This window comes from Aotus nancymaae, unplaced genomic scaffold (genome assembly GCF_030222135.1).
Source record: "Aotus nancymaae isolate 86718 unplaced genomic scaffold, 86718_ANA_hifiasm-v0.15.2.pri h1tg000053l, whole genome shotgun sequence".
NCBI lineage: Eukaryota > Metazoa > Chordata > Mammalia > Primates > Aotidae > Aotus > Aotus nancymaae.
The window spans coordinates 8,985,862-9,002,412 of NW_026988467.1; the positions used below are offsets into that span (position 1 = coordinate 8,985,862).

The 16,551-nt window shown below is 52.8% G+C and overlaps 2 protein-coding genes across 5 annotated transcripts; both read right to left on the reverse strand.

The window, feature by feature from the left end:
* Nucleotides 1-47: 47 nt before the first annotated feature.
* Nucleotides 48-16,504, reverse strand: MTHFR (methylenetetrahydrofolate reductase). 4 transcript variants are annotated; one of them, XM_012473666.3, is made up of 12 exons: nt 16,388-16,504; nt 13,447-13,695; nt 11,719-11,957; nt 10,783-10,893; nt 5,760-5,953; nt 4,333-4,583; nt 3,964-4,098; nt 3,607-3,787; nt 3,152-3,334; nt 1,831-1,932; nt 731-850; nt 48-357 (listed from the first exon to the last, which is right to left on the reverse strand). In XM_012473666.3, exons 2-12 carry the CDS (start codon nt 13,680-13,682, stop codon nt 139-141), a joined length of 1,971 nt encoding a protein of 656 aa, XP_012329089.2. In that variant the 5' UTR covers nt 13,683-13,695; nt 16,388-16,504; the 3' UTR covers nt 48-138. The 4 variants fall into 4 exon arrangements, with proteins under 4 accessions (XP_012329089.2, XP_021525518.1, XP_012329090.1 ...); XM_021669843.2 differs by lacking the exon at nt 16,388-16,504 and adding an exon at nt 13,971-14,736; XM_012473667.3 differs by lacking the exon at nt 16,388-16,504 and adding an exon at nt 13,882-13,965.
* LOC105731779 (cytochrome c-like) lies at nt 6,751-9,780 on the reverse strand. The gene is made up of 2 exons (XM_064363136.1): nt 9,770-9,780; nt 6,751-9,538 (listed from the first exon to the last, which is right to left on the reverse strand). The coding sequence occupies exons 1-2, from the start codon at nt 9,778-9,780 to the stop codon at nt 9,214-9,216; spliced, it is 336 nt and encodes a 111-aa protein (XP_064219206.1). The 3' UTR covers nt 6,751-9,213.
* Nucleotides 16,505-16,551: the final 47 nt, after the last annotated feature.

A 16,551-nucleotide genomic window follows, 5' to 3' on the forward strand; every position in this document is an offset into this window, starting at 1 on the left:
AGCTGCCATCGTCAGGTGGGGAAGTGGAGGCCAGGTGTGGGGGAGACATGCAGGGGAGTGGGTTCCCAAGAGAAGCAGCCCTGTAGAGGAGGCAGGTGGGACAGGAGTGGCTCCAGCGCAGGGCGTCAGGACGCAGGGTCACGGAGCCTCCGCCTCCCTCTCATTCTGGGTGGGCCTGTGGAGAAGCTCCAGTGTGTCTTCCACCACCTGCCACAGGCAGCTGTCCAGCGGGAAGTCATTGTCCACCAGGTTGACCAGGAAGTAGTTGTCGTGGATGTACTGGATGATTGCGCGCGACGGGGACTCCTCCTCGTACAGCTTACCCCACTGCTCGATCCACAGGGCAAAGGCCTCGTCCTACACACACGTACCACACCCACACACATGCGCACGTGCACACATACACACACACACACACACACACACACACACACACACACGAGATTAACAGGGCTGCCTCTGCATAGCCTCCACGCTGGGCTCTCCAAGGACTCAACAGGACATTTCCCGGAATAGAACAAGGCCCACTGCCAGTATGACTTCCCACCCCTGCCCAGAAATAAACACCATGGGTCAGCAGTAACATGGGTGAGTGAGTCAGAGCTGGGTGTGCCTGAAGGCTGAGTCCACTAGCCCCGGGGATGGCCTTCAGCACACCCTGGGACTTGGCCCCATTCCCTGCCCCAGGTTTCCCAGGTCGGGAGGGCAAGCTTGCTCCCAGCTCCTTTACCTTCCAGAACATGAAACTGACAGGATCCACTACGGTGGGCTGGATGATCTCTCGCCCAGGGAAGATGCCCCAAGTGACGGCGTTCGGCTGTAGCCCAGGGGCATTGGTGATGTTTTCACCCTGAGGGTGCATGGGGTAGGGGTAAGACCTGGGCCAAGGACAACTGGAGTCCCACTGCCTGGACAGCCTTGAGTCACTGGGGCGGTCTGTGCCTCCACTCCTGGCCTCCACTCTCCTTGTGCCTCTACTCCCAGCCTCCATTCTCCCTGTGCCTCCACTCCCAGCCTCCACTCTCCCTGCACCTCCACTTTCCCTGTGCCTCCACTCCCAGCCTCCTCTGCCTGCATCTGTGAATGGCATCTCTCCCCACACAAGCCCGGACCTAGAGGACATCCTGGCTGCGTCCCCTCTCCTCCCTGAGCAACCCCCACTCACTCTGATCCATTCCCTTCTGTCTAGCCTGCTGCCAGGACTGTGTGTGGCTTGGGTCACTACAGGGGAATCCTCTCCAGCCTTCCTGGCTCTAGCCTTCCCCAGTCCCTATCACCTGTCCGACTGTCCACTGTGATTTGCCTAAAATAAAGTGGGAACCAAGCCACCCCACTGCTGGAGAAAGCACCCCTTGCATTTAGGGAAAACTCAAATTCCAAGCAGGACACCATGACCTCTGCAGGCCTGGCCCCTGCGTTAACACTCCAGCCTCCTCCTGGCTGTGTTCCCAGTTTCCCAGAAACCCCAGAGCTCACTGCCCCTGCCTGTCCTCTGCCCTGTCCCAGGAATACCCTTCTTTCCTGTTGCCCAACTTCTCTTTGTCCTTAGCAATTCCCACACATGACCCCTCTGAGAAGCCTGGCCTGGCCTCCCAGGTGAGATGTCCCTCCTCTGGATCCAACAGCATCCCCTCCTGAACTTGACTGTCCCACTTACACTGGCTGGTGCTCACACAATGATCTGCCTCCCTCACTAGGCTGGGAGCTCCTTAAGAGCAGGGCCCGGTTCTGCCTGTGTCAGTCTTACACGACGCCTAGCCCACGCTAGGTGCTGGGTGTTTGCTGAATGAAGGGCCTGGTGCTCTGTGGGAACCCCGGGGCCTGACCTACCTTCACATTGACAAGGTGGTAATTAACCCGGAGCTCGTACTTCTTCAGCACCTGCAGAAGCGCTTCCACTGTCTCACGGGAAGTGAAGAACTCTAAGTAGGCCTGTGGGGGCGACAGGTGCCTGTCACCAACCCCACCCCCCGCCAGACGCCCTTTGGCAGACACCTAAGGTATCAGGACTAGTGGTGGCCATGTGGGCGGAATAATGAACCGTGGCGTCATTATTAATAGGTACACAGGCAAAGGGTGAGGGGAGTGGGGAGGTGAGTTTCTCAGTCTGGACAGGTCTCAGGGCTATCAGCTCCCTCTCTCCCAATCAGGCAGGGAAGGCTCCATGGAGAAGCCATTTCTGAACAGCAGCATGTGACAAGTTGAGTGATGGGAGAGAAGCCAGACACATTCCATCCTCCCCAATCACCGCGAGGGGACAAGGACATGGAGGTCCTCTCTAGGACCAGTGTCTATCAGGGATTAAGCTGGGTTTACTCAAACTCATTTGCTAGAACGCTCCTAATACTGGAGGCTGGGCACAGCGATCCCAGACGAGGAAAGTGGGTTGGGGGAAGCTGAGCACGTTGGCTACTCTGACAGGAGACAGCAGAGCTGGTCCTTCAACTCGGGGCTTTCTGACTCCAGAGCCCATGGGCCTTGGTTCAGAACATAACTTTTTTAACTCCAGCAGCCCTGGGAGAAAGGTGTCAGCTCAGGACAGTAGCAGCAGCTGCCTTTCAGGGAGTGCTTCCTGCTCTTCCCATGTGCCAAGCACTTTACATGCTTTGTTAGGTTTCATGCCCAGAACACGAGCTACATCCCATTTTACAGACAAGAAAACCAGGCTCAGAGAGGTCGAGTGACCTGCCTCTACTGGTCTGATTTTTTTTTTTTTTTTTTGAGACAAGGTCTCACTTTGTGGGCCAGGCTGGAGTGCAGTGGTGGAAATCTGGCTTACTTCAGCCTCCACCTCTCGGGCTCAAGCAATCCTCTCACTCAGCCCAAGTACCTGGGACTATAGGCGTGTACCACCATGCCCGGTATTTTTTGTAGAGATGTATTTTGTTGAGGGTATTTTTTGTTTCACCATGTTGCCCAGGCTGGTCTCGAACTCCTAGGCTCAAGCGATTCACCCGCCTTGGCTTCCAAAGTGCTGGCCGGGCTCCATGCCCAGCCAGGTCTATCTGACTTAAAGCATCAGCTCCCGTCTGGTCTGATCCATGCTCATTCAAAATTAAGAGCCCAGGAGAGACAGGCTGCTCTGCCCTAAGCTCTGGGAAACCCCTGGGCGCCGGTCAAGTGGGGGCACCCCTCTGCCTCCCTACCACACCTTCTGGAAGACATAACCCCCGCTGGGGCCCCAGCCCACGATGGGGTCAGAGGACGGCTTCCCGTTGATGTTGGGCTGCGAGTTGATGGTGAGGACGCCCTGCCGGTTCACCCGCAGCAGCTCCTCCTTCAGCAGGCTGGTCTCGGCCGCCAGCGGCTCATCGTTCCAGGGCAGGCAAGTCACCTGGGAGAGAGGGTGAGCGGGCCGAGGTGATGATCAGGTTTGGCACTTCGAGTCCTTCTCATGGCCCCTGACAAAGACCCAGCCTGTCTTTGCCTACCTAAGCCCTTCCAGGTGGGGGACCCCCAACTCACCCTTCTCCCTTTGCGAGGTGCCATCCACAGCATGGAGAGGAGGGCCTAGGGTGGGGAAGTCACAGCCCCGCAGCCTGGTCTGCAGCTGGGGTTGGGCCAGGGGTGGGGGATGAACCAGGGACCCACCCCAGCATCACTCACTTTGTGGCCATTCCGGTTTGGCTCTCCCGAGAGGTAGTGGACAAAGACTTCGAAGACGCTTTCTTCACTGGCCAGCTTCTCCCCCCACATCTTCAGCAGCTCCTCCCTGGGAGACTTGCTCTTCAGATAGAAGAGGTAGTAGTTCTTCAGCTCCCCAAAGGCAGGGGAGGAGGAATTGCCCCTGGCAGAGGGGTGCCCAGAGGTCAGGGCACACGCCTGACCTGGGGCTCCTGACAGAAGGCAGTGCCACCACATGCCCAGGAGGCCATTCCTGTAAATCCTGCCCTGACTCCTCCCAAGTCAACCACAAGCACAAGAACAAAGATGTATTTACAAGGAAGGTCTGCAGGCCCTCACCAGCGGCCGTTGGGGAACTCATCCCATTCCTGGGTGCGGTAGATATAACTCTTTGGTCTGGAGGCCCAGAAGATGGGACGTACATCTTCCTCTCGGCGCTTGGGGTGGGCGCTGAGAGCCCAGGGCAGGGGACGCCTGGGTGAGGATGGAGACAGAGAATCGAGACAAGGGATTGGCTAGAGGGAGCTGGAAGCAGGGGAGGACCACGGAGGCTGGGTTCCTCCCTCTCATGTCCTCTGAGACTGGTGCCCTCGGTGTGCCCGGCTAGCCATGGCACAGACACCCATCTGTACCACTGTGGGGAGCCAACACTGTAGCCGGGACTGCTCTTGGACCCTCCTCTGGGGATCGCTGGGTCACTGCCCTCACCTGGGGTCCTCAGTCCACAGGCCCAGGCGCTTCAGCATCTCTGTGGTGGCCACCTCGCGGTTAAGGGTGTAAAAGTGGAGGCCTGGCACCAAGCCGCTGGCCAGAAGCTCCCGGCACAGGCTCACAGCCAGCTCGACGCCATAGTTGCGGATGGCAGCGTCGTTGTCTTTTATGGGCTCAATCACGTCCTTGATCTCCTGTGGCACCTCCAGCTTGGACAGCTTCACAAGCTGCTGAAGGGAGTGGTAGCCCTGTCCAAGACACAAGGGGCTGTGGAGGCCGTCGGCCAGCCCATCTCCCACCGTAAATACTTCTCCCCCTTCCATCCTCCACGCCAACCACAGTGTCAGGCAGAGGGACCCAGGAAATCTGATGATATTCCAGGAGCACACCTGGGGTGGGCCTGCTGTTTTCTCCCCCTTTCTCTTTTTTTAGAGATATGTCTCACTGCTTTCAAATGCCTGGGCTCAAGTCACCCTCCCGCCACAGCCTCTCAAGTAGCTGGGACTACAGGCACGTGCCACTAAGCCCAGCCTTCCCACTTTTCAGAGAGTACAGCAGCTGCCCTAAGCATTCCAGCCTCGGGCTGAGCCAGCCTTTTAGCTCTAGATGTCTCTATTGGTAACATGCTGTCATCTAACCCAGTTGTTCCCATGCTGCACTGATCATCAGAATCACCTGCCAAGCTCAAGAAGTGAAACCCAAATTCCCAGGACCTCCCTCGGATTTCCTGAGTCAGAACTTCCAGGGGTAGGACATGGAGATCCATTTTTTGAAAAAACTTATCAAGTGGTTCTGATGACAGCCACATTTGGGAAACACCGATTTAACCAGGATTTGTAACAAGAGTTAGAATCCCTGGCCAGGTGCAGTGGCTCACGCCCATAGTCCCAACACTCTGGGAGGCCGAGGCGAGTGGATCACGAGGTCAGGAGTTCAAGACCAACCTGGCCATCATGGTGAAACCCCGCCTCTACTAAAAATACAAAAATTAGCCGGGCACAGTGGCGGGCACCTGTAATCCCAGCTACTTGGGAGGCTGAGGCAGGAAAATTGCTTGAACCCGGAAGGCAGAGGTTGCAGTGAGCCGAGATCGCGCCACTGCACTCTAGCCTGGGCCACAGAGTGAGACTCCGTCTCGAAACAAACAAACAAATAAAAACAAAGAGAGTTAGAATCCCTTTTGGTGACGCTTGTCAGCCAAAGTACAACAAACCTCTCAAAAGACACTGTTGCTGGGATTTGGGGGGAAAATTAGAAGTAACCAAAATGGGGTAGCCAAGCAATGCTGTGCAAGTGCTGGACCTGACAGGAGATCCGGGAAGAACTCAGCGAACTCAGCACTCCACCCAGAGCCCCAGCCTGTGCGAGGACGGCACGGCGGGAGTGCGGTGGAGGGGGCTGATGAGCCCTCCTGAGCCCCTCACCTGGATGGGAAAGATCCCGGGGAGGATGGGGCAAGTGATGCCTATGTCGGTGCACGCCTTCACAAAGCGGAAGAATGTGTCAGCCTCAAAGAAAAGCTGCGTGATGATGAAATCGGCTCCAGCAGACACCTTCTCCTTCAAGTGCTTCACGTCAGCCTCAAAGCTCTCTGCATCAGGGTGGCCTTTGGGGTACCCTGCCAATAGGGATGACAGTTGGGTGAGGCTGACCTCCACCTGTTCAAGGCGAGGGATGGAGAGGCCAGAGGGACTGAGCAGAGAGTCCTCTGCTTTGGGTGCTCCGATCTTACACCTTCCAACAGCACAGCATGGCCTCAACTAAAACAGTGGGTGGCTGGGCTCATGACTGATAGCTTCCAACCCTGGAGATGACTCTTGGGGGCAGTGGCTCAGAGCCCCACTTCCCAGAGTGGGGGTGGATTGCTCCAAACTCCCACACTGTCCTGCCTTGAGCAGCCAAGCAATTCAGGCCTGCACTTGGTGGCCATGGAAAAGAGAAAATGCTACAGTTAGCACTGGTGGACAGCATCTGCTAAGCTTGACTTTTCTCTAGGCACTGGATTAAAACATTGGTTTTAATATAACATTAAAATTACTCAGGGGTCCAAGATAGTGAAAAGCTAGAAACCAAGTCATATAAGGAAGAACTGAAGAAAGTGATGTTTTGTTCAAATAAAAGAGTGGATGGCCAGGTACGGTGGCTCACGCCTGTAATCAGCACTTTGGGGGGCCAAGGCGGGAAAATGACCTGAGGTCAGGAGTTCAAGACCATCCTGGCCAACATGGTGAAACCTGGTTTCTAATAAAAGTACAAAAATTAGCCAGGCATAGTGGCAGGCACCTGTAATCTCAGCTACTCAGAAGGCTGAGGCAGGAGAATTGCTTGAACCCGGGAGGTGGAGGTTGCATTAAGCCAAGATCGCACCATTGCACTCTAGCCTGGGCAAGGAGAGTGAAATTCCGTCTCAAAAAAAAAAAGAAAAGAAAGAAAAGAAAAGAATGAAGAGAATGCAGAAACTCCTTTCAAATGTCCAAAGGTCTGTCCTGGGGAGAAAGAAAAGATCCACCATAGGTGAGTTTTTTTGTTTGATTTTTCAGAGACAGAGTCTTTGCTCTGTCGCCCAGGCTGGAGTGCAGTGGTACGATCACGGCTCACTGCAGCCTTAACTCCTGGGCACAAGCAATCCTCCCACTTCAGCCTACTGAGTAGCTGGGACTACAGATACATGCTACCACATTCGGCTAATTAAAATTTTTAAAAATTAATTATTTATGTTTTAAAAGATGGGGTCTTGCCATCTGGCCCGGGCTTTTCCGGAACTTCTGGGCTCCAGCGATCCTCCCACCTGGGCCTCCCAAAGTGCTGAGATTACAGACATGAGCCACTGCACCCAGCCCCCAGTCCAGTTCTTTATTAGTCATATTCTGTGTTGCTTCTGATGGCAGAACCAGCATCCGGTTCAGAGAGTTGCCTAGAGTACAAGCCACCCACAAAACAATGAGCTCCTGGAGCCGGAAAACACAAGGGCAGTGGCTCCCCATGTGCTGGGGAGGCTGAAGACAGGATTCCGGAATTGCCTGGGAGGTGGGACCAGATGTCCTGTAGGCTCTGTGAACTCTGTGAACTGGCTCTGTGAACTCTGACAGCTTCCCTAAATGACTAAACTTACTGGTACCCTTGCTTGGTCAGGGGCAAGGAAAAAGACCATAGGCCTTCCTGAAACTACACGGAGAGGGTTGGTTTCATCAGCCCAAGCCCAGGGCAGAACCCTGAGCCAGGCGGGAAGCCAAGCTGCTTTGCTCTGATAAGGCAGTTCCAAAAAAAAAAGAGTCATCAAAACTCCGAAAGCCAGAGGCAACAAAAATGAATATAAAAACTATTGTTTCAAGGGGTAAGGGAGTGGGTGATAAAGCACTTGGGCTTCACGCTTTCAATAACGAAGCTGTTTTTCCAGTAGGAGTTTCAGAAACAACAAGGCTTTTTAACAGCTGAAACTATAGCTGTACAACCAAACTATCACTGAACAAATCTAGCATTTAATTACATATAGATTTTGCTATTTATTATATTTTTCTATTGTGAACAGCTGGGTGCTTTCTTTTTAATTTTTTTAAAATTTTTATGTAAAGATTGGGGTCTCACTCTGTTGCCCAGGCTGGTCTTGATTTCCTGGCCTCAAGCAATCCCCCTGCCTCAGTCTCCCAAAGCCCTGGGATCACAGGCATGAGTTACCATGCCCAACAGGCTGGTGTTTTCTAATCCACTGATGTTCATTACCCACTTTATAAGCAAAGCACGAAAGCAATCAGCAACTGTAAGCTCACAGCTTCACTAGTTTCCAATCAGGATCAGCTAACACCCATCACTGGTGCACGTTCCCCGCTAACTGACTATATTGCGGCTGATACAACTAATGACAACTGAACAGTAAGACATGCCTGTTCTCTGACTCTGTATCAGTGCTTCCCAGACTTAGCACATAAACAGCCCTGTTGACACAAGAATGGACATGTCCATGGGGGGTTAGGGACAAGGCCAAAGTCACACACAATAAGTTAATTTTCTTGAAGCCCAGTGTTTTTTTTTTTTTTTATGATCTGTGGTTTTCTTTTTAATTATCTTAAGTCTTATGATCACACATCATTTTTAAATTTGTGTATATCTCCTCTGCTTTAATCCTTTTAAGTTGGCAAAAGCACCATTCCCAATCACAAATACGCAGCAGTTGTACAGTTTTGTTTCTGAATGGCTGTTTAAAGACAATCTGTAAAGAATCCAAGAGTGAAGTTTAGTTGGCTACTATTTTAAAAGCACGTGACCTTATAGATCACCTATAAAATGTGTGAAGTGTTAAATAATTTTTGATATTACACATAAAGCACACAAAATGCCTTTCAATAAGTAAAAGGAACCATTTTAAATACAGGGAATTCTAATTAGATTGGCATAGTTAAGGCCAAAAATATAGCCATTGCTACCCATTTATCTTCAACCCTTGCCTTTAAGAGGCAAATGAACACAAAACACAGGTGAATCTTGCTTGGTTCTGAGACAGTGAAGGAATTTCCCCCATATTTAAATATATTCACATAGCCAGTTATATAAATCTAAATATAAAACCAATCTCCAGTAAGTTTGAAGCTGGCACTCACCATCTTTGCGAAAAGTTTAACATTACTAACGAAGTCTAATCATATCTTTAGAAGGGGTAAACAGTGATAGAACTTACTAAATTGGAATTACTATTAAAATCCAAAAACTGAACATATTCATTTAACCACAAGCCAGTCTTAGTTTTAAATCAGGACTGCCCAACAAAATATTCTGTCAGTCATTCACGATGTAAATTCTGGTGTATGAGATCTAGTAAAGCATGGTACACATAAAAACGTCATGAGACATTTGCTTCATAATAAATAAGGCAGTGGCCAATTATTACTCATTAGTAGCTTTTTTGAGGTAAGCTATTAAGTCTTCCCTTTCTCCCTTCTTCTTAATGCCGACAAAGATCATTTCTGTTCCAGGGATATACTTCTTGGGATTCTCTAAATATTCCATCAGTGTATCCTCTCCCCAGATGATGCCTTTGTTCTTACTGGCTTCAGTGTAAGTGAATCCAGAGGCCAGACCTGTCTTCCGCCCACAGATACCATGGAGATGAGGCCCAGTCTTGTGCTTGCCTCCCTTTTCCACGGTGTGACATTGGGAACACTTCTGAATAAAAATCCTCTTGCCTTTCTCAACATCACCATATTTAATTCTTTTCCATCGTTAGCGCAACAAAGGTTACCGCTCAGAAGCCAGACGTCCCACTCTCTCTGTTTTTTTTTTTTTAATTCACATCACTTGAGACGCTACTCCATAATGTAGCCATGTTTAACATAAAAATGGTAGGATTTCTCCCAAAATATTGGCAAAACATTGTCATTCCAGAAGATGTGCCAATCCCGGGACTTCCTGTCCCTGGCGCACACTGCCTGCCTCGCCATACCTGAGCCCCATCTGAGACGCTGAGGGCTCAGTCCCAGCCTTCAGTTTCAAGGATGGGAGGGAAGTCTAACCCACCCATTTCTGTCGGTGAACCTGGTCTTGTGGCTGTGACCAATGGAACCAGAGTGGAGCCCACGGATTCTCTCTCTTGGGAATTTGGAATGGATGCCCATCCATTAGCCTGGGGGACTGGCTGGAATGGACATTGTACACTCAGGAGCAGGCCAGGTGTGTGGAAAAGCATGGGCATCAGGTCTTCCAGATGAAGCACAGATGTGCAGTGGGAAGTGGAGATGGGGGACCCTGTGGCCCCCAAGGGAATGAGGGGGGCCTTGCTTTCTGACCTTTTCCAGTGCCTTGTGAGGTCTGGGGCCATTTCCTGACCTTGGGTTCCCTATCCTCTGGAGTCCTGTTAGTAAATATCCCTCTTTTATGGATTTCTTTTTTTTTTTTTGAGATGGAGTCTTGCTCTGTCACTGAGGCTGGAGTTCAGTGGCATGATCTCCATACACGGCAACCTCCGCCTCCTGGGTCCAAGAGATTCTCCTGCCTCAGCCTCCCGAGTAGCTTGGACTACAAGTGTGCACCGCCAGGCCCAGCTAACTTTTGTATTTTTAGTAGAGACAGGGTTTTGCCATGTTGGCCAGGCTGGTCTCAAACTCCTGACCTCAGGTGATCTGCCTGCCTTGGCCTCCCATGGTGCTGGGATTACAGGAATGAGCCACTGCGCCCGGCCCCCTCTTTTGTTTTAAAGAAAAGAGCAGGGCTGAGAAGCAGGCTATGGGCACAGCCAGGCAGAGGAACAAAAAATAAGCGGTCAGTGGCGGCAGGCACAGAGGGGAGTGGGTGATACAAGAGCAAGGACATGGTGCAATTCACCTCTGCATGTCCCTCATCAGGGATGGCCCCATAGGTGCACCTGATCGTTGTGTCCTGAACTGAATACTGACAGGCTCTCTGGGCATCTCAGCCTCCCTCACTCCATCCCCATACCAGGATGATCCAGCCACTCACCTGCCACACAGATGTCAAAGTAGTCACCAAACTCACTTCGGATGTGTTTCACCAGGTCCACCGCGTGGTTGAAGCCTCCCTCCTCCTCTTCCCACTGGTCACCTGTGGGGTCTGCAGGGTTGGTGGAGGTCATGGTCACTGGGTCTCAACCAACCTCTGAGAGCCTTTCTGTTCCCGCTACCTAGCCCCGGCACCCAGGACTGCGAGTGCCCGGAAGGCAGAAACTTCCTATTATTTAAGTTGGTCTTTTCTCTTTCTAGCACTTGGTAGACAGCAGGAGGGAAGACAGTGGCCCACCAGTGCAATATTCCCTGCGCGCTGACCTGTGCAGGTGGAGAACAGGAGACCACCGCTGCTCCTCGCTGTGACTGGAGGATTGGAGAGCCCTTCCCTACTTCCACCTGGGCACGCTCGCCACCCTCTCCCATCCCCACGGCCTTGGGGCTCCTGCCTCCTGAGAGAATTTTCTATTCATCTCAAGTGAAGGGGTCTTGTGGTGGGGAGCCCAAGGCCACAGACTCCCCTCCTTCAGGCTCCCTCTTCCCACTCTTGGGTGGCCTGATGACAGCAGGCACCAGAGGGATAACCAGCTATTCTCACTCCTGGACAAAAGCCAGAATGGCACTCTGCAATTGGGCCAAGTGCTGGGTGCAGCCAGCAATCGATGAAGCTGTGTAGGCAGGGCAGAGGGTTATCAGGCAGTGACTGCATTCGCGACGGAACTCCTACGTCGGGGTCAAGAGGTGGAAGAGGTGGCTGCTGCTGTATGGTGCCCAGGGTGACTCACTACCCACAATGCCTACTGACACTACTGGTGGGGATGGGATCCTGTGCATCCTCAGTGGGGGCCCAGGGAGAAGTAAAGGAGATTTCACGGACCCAAGTGGCTTTTGGGAAAGCCAGAACCCAGCGTGTGGGGCAGTGCTGGTTCGATACCTCCCCGCAGCGCCAAGATGTTCTTCAGGCCCAGCTGCTTGGCTTTGTGCAAATGGCCCGTGATCTCCTCCAGGCGCTGATGACAGCAGGTCATGTGCAGGATGGTCTCCAGGCCACAGTAGTTCACGGCGGTGCTGGCGATCATCATGGAGGAGGTCTCCTTGTCTGAGCCAGGGTCACCTGCTGGATGCCAGGTCACATCTATGAAGAGGGGGCCGCCTGCCGCCATCCGATCAAACCTGTAGGGGGTTTGTTTCTGAAGAGAGGTTCCAGGGAATGTACCGCCCCTCACTGCCTTCCCATGGGGCCCGGGAGTTAGAGAAGCATAAATGAAGGTTGGAGACAGACCAATCAGTGTTCATATCCTGGCTTTGCTACTTACAGATGTGTTATTTTGGGTAAATTACTTAATCTCTGTGAGTTCTGTTTCCTTACTTATAAGATGCAGCAGATAACAGCACCCACTTCATAATAACACCAGGAGGCTGGGCGTGGTGGCTTACGCCAGCAGTCCCAGCATAGGCGTGAGCTACTGGGACTACACTTTGGGAGGCCAAGGAGGGCAGATCACTTGAGGTCAGGAGTTCAAGACCAGCCTGGCCAACATGGTGAAATCCCAACTCTACTAAAAATACAAAAGATAGCTGGGTGTGATGGCAGGCACCTGTAATCACAACTACTTAAGAGGCTGAGGCAGGAGAATCACTTGAATTGGGAGGCAGAGGTTGCAATGAGCCGAAATCACACCACTGTACTCCAGTCTGGGCCACAGAGATCTCAAAAAACAAACAAACAAACAAAACAGCAGCGACAACAAAAAACCATGATAACAGTAGGAGAATATGACAGCGGCTAGTTCCGCAGCACTTAGAACAGTGCCTGGTGCACAAACCGAACACTCAGTAAATGTGAGGTGCCGTTATGATCCCTGTTATGGAGGTAAGACACAACAACAGCGCCACCATTTTGTGTGAGAACAGCACTTCAGACTCTTCTCAGTGCTCGTCTGTTTATTATCTCGGGTGAATTAAGACATCATAGTTGAGAGGTCGGGGAATCCTAACTGCGTCAAGCACAGCCTCGCTGTAGGAACAGTTAGAAAGACGGCCGGCAGACTCACATTTCTTTCATGCCACCGCCCCCACCCAGTCCTGTGCAGCAGCTCACAGTTGTGCAGACCAAGGCCAAGTTCCGAAACAAGACTCGAAAGCCTGGATGTTTGTGGTACAAGCTACGCAGTGTGTTTAAACAGCCTTGTGCATTTAAACTTCAAAATCTTGGGAGCAACACGTGAAAAGTGCAAACAGTAAAAGGCATAAACTTTTAAAAAGGAATTGAAAGTCATGAAGTGCTAACGTAATTTGGTTGGCATTTCTAGATTGCAAGAAACATAATCCAAATTCCTATCTTGCTGAAAACATGCTCACTGCTTTGTGACTTCCTAAACTGCACTCGTGATCCAGCCCCCCAAGTTCCACCAAAGAATCTAGTTTGAGAATCATTTTTAACCCATTGAAGAGTGTGTCTAAAATACCCTTGACACTGTGGAGGGACTTTTACAGGCAATGGAGAAGTTGCAGATCAGATGACCCACTCTGCCTTCTCCTTCCTGCCCCCTCCAGCTGCTTTTCTCTGCCAGGTTAAAGGGCAGCCCAGCCTCAGGGCTGACAGTTTGCTCCCCAGGCACCACCACCCATCTGTCCCCACCTTAACCTTGCATCAATTTACCTTGAGATGAGGTTGACAGCTCCCTCAGCAGTTCGAGGAGGGAAGAATTCCAAGGAGAACCACTTGTCACCAGATTCCATGCGCCGCCTCATCTTCTCCCGGAGTCTCTCATGCCGATCGGAGTCCAGGCCCGGGGTGGAACATCTCGAACTGTCTTTGGAGCTCTCGCTGCCACTGCTGGCACTTCCCTCCAAGCAGGGGTTCAGGCTGCCGTTTCCTCTGGCTTCGTTCACCATTGCCGGGTTCCTGCTGCACGGGGTGGAGCAGGGAGCATCAGGGGGTGGGCAGTCACACCCCAGGCACATCAAGGTGCCTGAGTGCCAGGTTCAAGCAGGAGGTGCTGTATTTCCATACAGGAAGAAGGCCAAAAAAGGTGACACTGCCCCCTCCCAGTGGTTCCATGCTCCTCAGCAACAGCTGTTGGGGCTGACTCACTCAAAGCCTTGCTCTCCGCTGCTGCCAGGCTCCTCGCATGCAAGGCAGCCCCCACCCGGCACTACAACATACTCCTCGGTGACAGCTACCTGATGGAAGGTGGCACAGAGAACCTCACGCTGCCGGCCTGCGAGGCCCGTATTCCTAGCGAGGGGCAGTAGTGCCCAGCTGGGAGGACCCTGGCTTTTCGATGGTCCATCTCTGCGAGCTCAGGCTCACAGTGAGTGGGGAGGGAACAGAGGCACCTTCCCCAGCGGGTGTGTTCAACTGGGCGGAGCTGTGACAAAGGAAGAGGCTTGAGCTCGAGCCAGCGCAAGGGGGCGGGGTAAGGCTTCCAGGCAAGGAGGGAGGGCTGAGGATCTAGTAAGGGAAGGCAGACGGAAGGAGGGGGAAGGAGGGGCAGAGACTGCAGGGGTTGGTGGCAATGACGCCAACAGGCGTTCAGGGATACCAGATCACCCTCCTGAGAAGGAACTGCTCATGCTGGCTAGCTTTGCCTGGAACATGTTACTTGAAACGGTTTGTGTGCAGGATGGAAGGGGTGAGGGCTTGACTACGCAGCCAAATTTCTCCTGAGTTCATGCTACTCCAAAAGGACCATGTCATGGGTTAGAACTGGACACTGGTCGTGTTTCAAAAATAGCCAGACCCCAGTTCAGTTAAGGACACAAATTTATGTCCAACTCAGAACAAAAGCTGCCCCATCTGTGCTTGCCTTGCAAGCTGGTCTTACACACCACTGAATTCAGTTAAAATCACCACAGTGATCCAGCTACTGGGAGGCTGAGGCAGAAGGATCACCTGAGCCTAGGAGTTCGAGGCCAGCCTGGGCAACATGAGACTCATTCTCTTAAAAAACAAAAAACACACCTATAAGCCTGGCACTTTGGGAGGCCAAGGCGGGCGGGGGGGGGGGGTCACCTGAGGCCAAGAGTTCGACACCAGCCTGGTCAACATGGTAAAACCCCGGCTCTACTAAAAATATAAAAATTAGCCAGGCGTGGTGGTGGGCACCTGTAACCCCAGCTACTCAGGAGGCTGAGGAAGGAGAATCGCTTGAACCTGGGAGGCAGAGGTTACAGTGAGCTGAGACTGTGCCACTGCACTACAGCCTGAGCGACAAAAGCGAAACTCCATCTCAAAAAAAAAAAAACAGAAAAAAAAAAACAGAAACAATCACAGCCGCCAGGGCAGCCACAGCCAGGCCAACAGAGGGCATAGTGCCATCTGGTAGTCTGGTAAAGAAAATAAACACTTAAAAACAAACAAAACATGCACAGCAATGGGCAAACACAGTAGTGAAATCGGTGTGTGATAACATGGCATGACAGAGAAACGACCAGGTCAGGTTCATTTCTTTCAGACTGTCCACCACTAAGCCCTTGTACCCAACCATCTGGGGTCTTAGACTCTTGAAAATTGGATTAAATTCACTGCTCCCCTCCCCTGAAACACACACACAGGTGCACAGACTACACATGGATGCATCCAAAGACAAGGAGTTGATTCCAGACTGAGAACCTGGGCCAATGCTTTCTTCCCCTAGAGCTTCTCTCTGATTCTGACCCCTAACTCCAGATTCTCAGTGGGGATAGAGGTGGGGAGTGAGGAACGGGGGTGACAGCAAGAGCAGCCAGTTGGCCTTTCTCCAGCGCTTAAGGGAGCGCCTCATTAATTGCCTGCTGGAACAGAACCTACAGTGGGAGGAGGCTGAACCACCCACAAACCCTCTGATCTTCAAAGACTTATTGCATTCCTGTACATGCTAGGCACGTGCCATATTTGTAAGCCAACACCCACGATTTTTCCGTTTTCAGCTGGACTCCCATAGCACCCTAGGTTGTAACTGCGGGTTAACAGGCCTGTCTCCTGTCTCTCCCCCGAGTTCCCTGAGACCAGGACCGTGTCCTGCCAGTGTTAGGCACACGGTGATAGCCAACATTCACTGAGCGCCAACGGGCCAGGTGCTGCCACTCTCAAGCCTCTGCCATCCTAGTCTGTGCTAAGCACCGGGATACTAAGCTCACGACTCCCAGAAGGGTCCCGACGGAATCCCGTGCGCAGCGGGACGCAGTGGGCGTCAGGGACCGCAGTGCCCCAGGCCCAGCGCTCTTCTCCAGGTACTCATCGGGGAGATAGGTTTAAAAGGCAGGAGCCAGAAGCCGTCTCGGCGCCCAGGTGGCCGAGAATCGAGTCACCAGGTCACTGGGTCACCAACGGGGGTGGGGACACGGGCTCGGGCCGGTCAGCGGGGCGGGATCGTCACCCCTGGCTCAAGGGCCCCTCAGTCCAGGCAGGGAGCCAAAGTGAGTCTTCACCTAAGGGTTGGAGGTCACTGATTACACTAGTCCCGCGAAGGGTGCGCGGAGGGGGCGGCAGCCTCCGCAAGAAGAGGGGCGGGCCGGCCTCCAGCGCTCCCCGCCCACAAGCACGTCCTGGCCCCCGAGAGGGTGTTCGCCGGCTCCAGGATCTCCCTCCCAGCTACCCGGGCCTCGCAGTTACTCACCCACCAGTCCGGGGTGACTCAGAACGCTCGCCCGCCGGCTGCAGCAGGGTGGCTGTTGAGGGGCGGGGAACGCAGTGGAGGGGAGCGGCCCAGGGGTAGGGTTGCTGGAGAGGCGGGACCACAGGGCGGAAACCACCCTTGCGGGCGACCGGAAGCCCCGCCTC

Bases quoted from the DNA above. Each gene is read 5' to 3' on its own strand.
- MTHFR (XM_021669843.2), bottom strand. From the start codon at position 14,080: ATGGACCATCGAAAAGCCAGGGTCCTCCCAGCTGGGCACTACTGCCCC. The intron at 11,958-13,446 runs GTAAATTGATGC...AACCCCCTACAG, and splicing joins GCTGTCAACCTCATCTCAAG to GTTTGATCGGATGGCGGCAG. The intron at 10,894-11,718 runs GTATCGAACCAG...CCAACCCTGCAG, and splicing joins CATCTTGGCGCTGCGGGGAG to ACCCCACAGGTGACCAGTGG.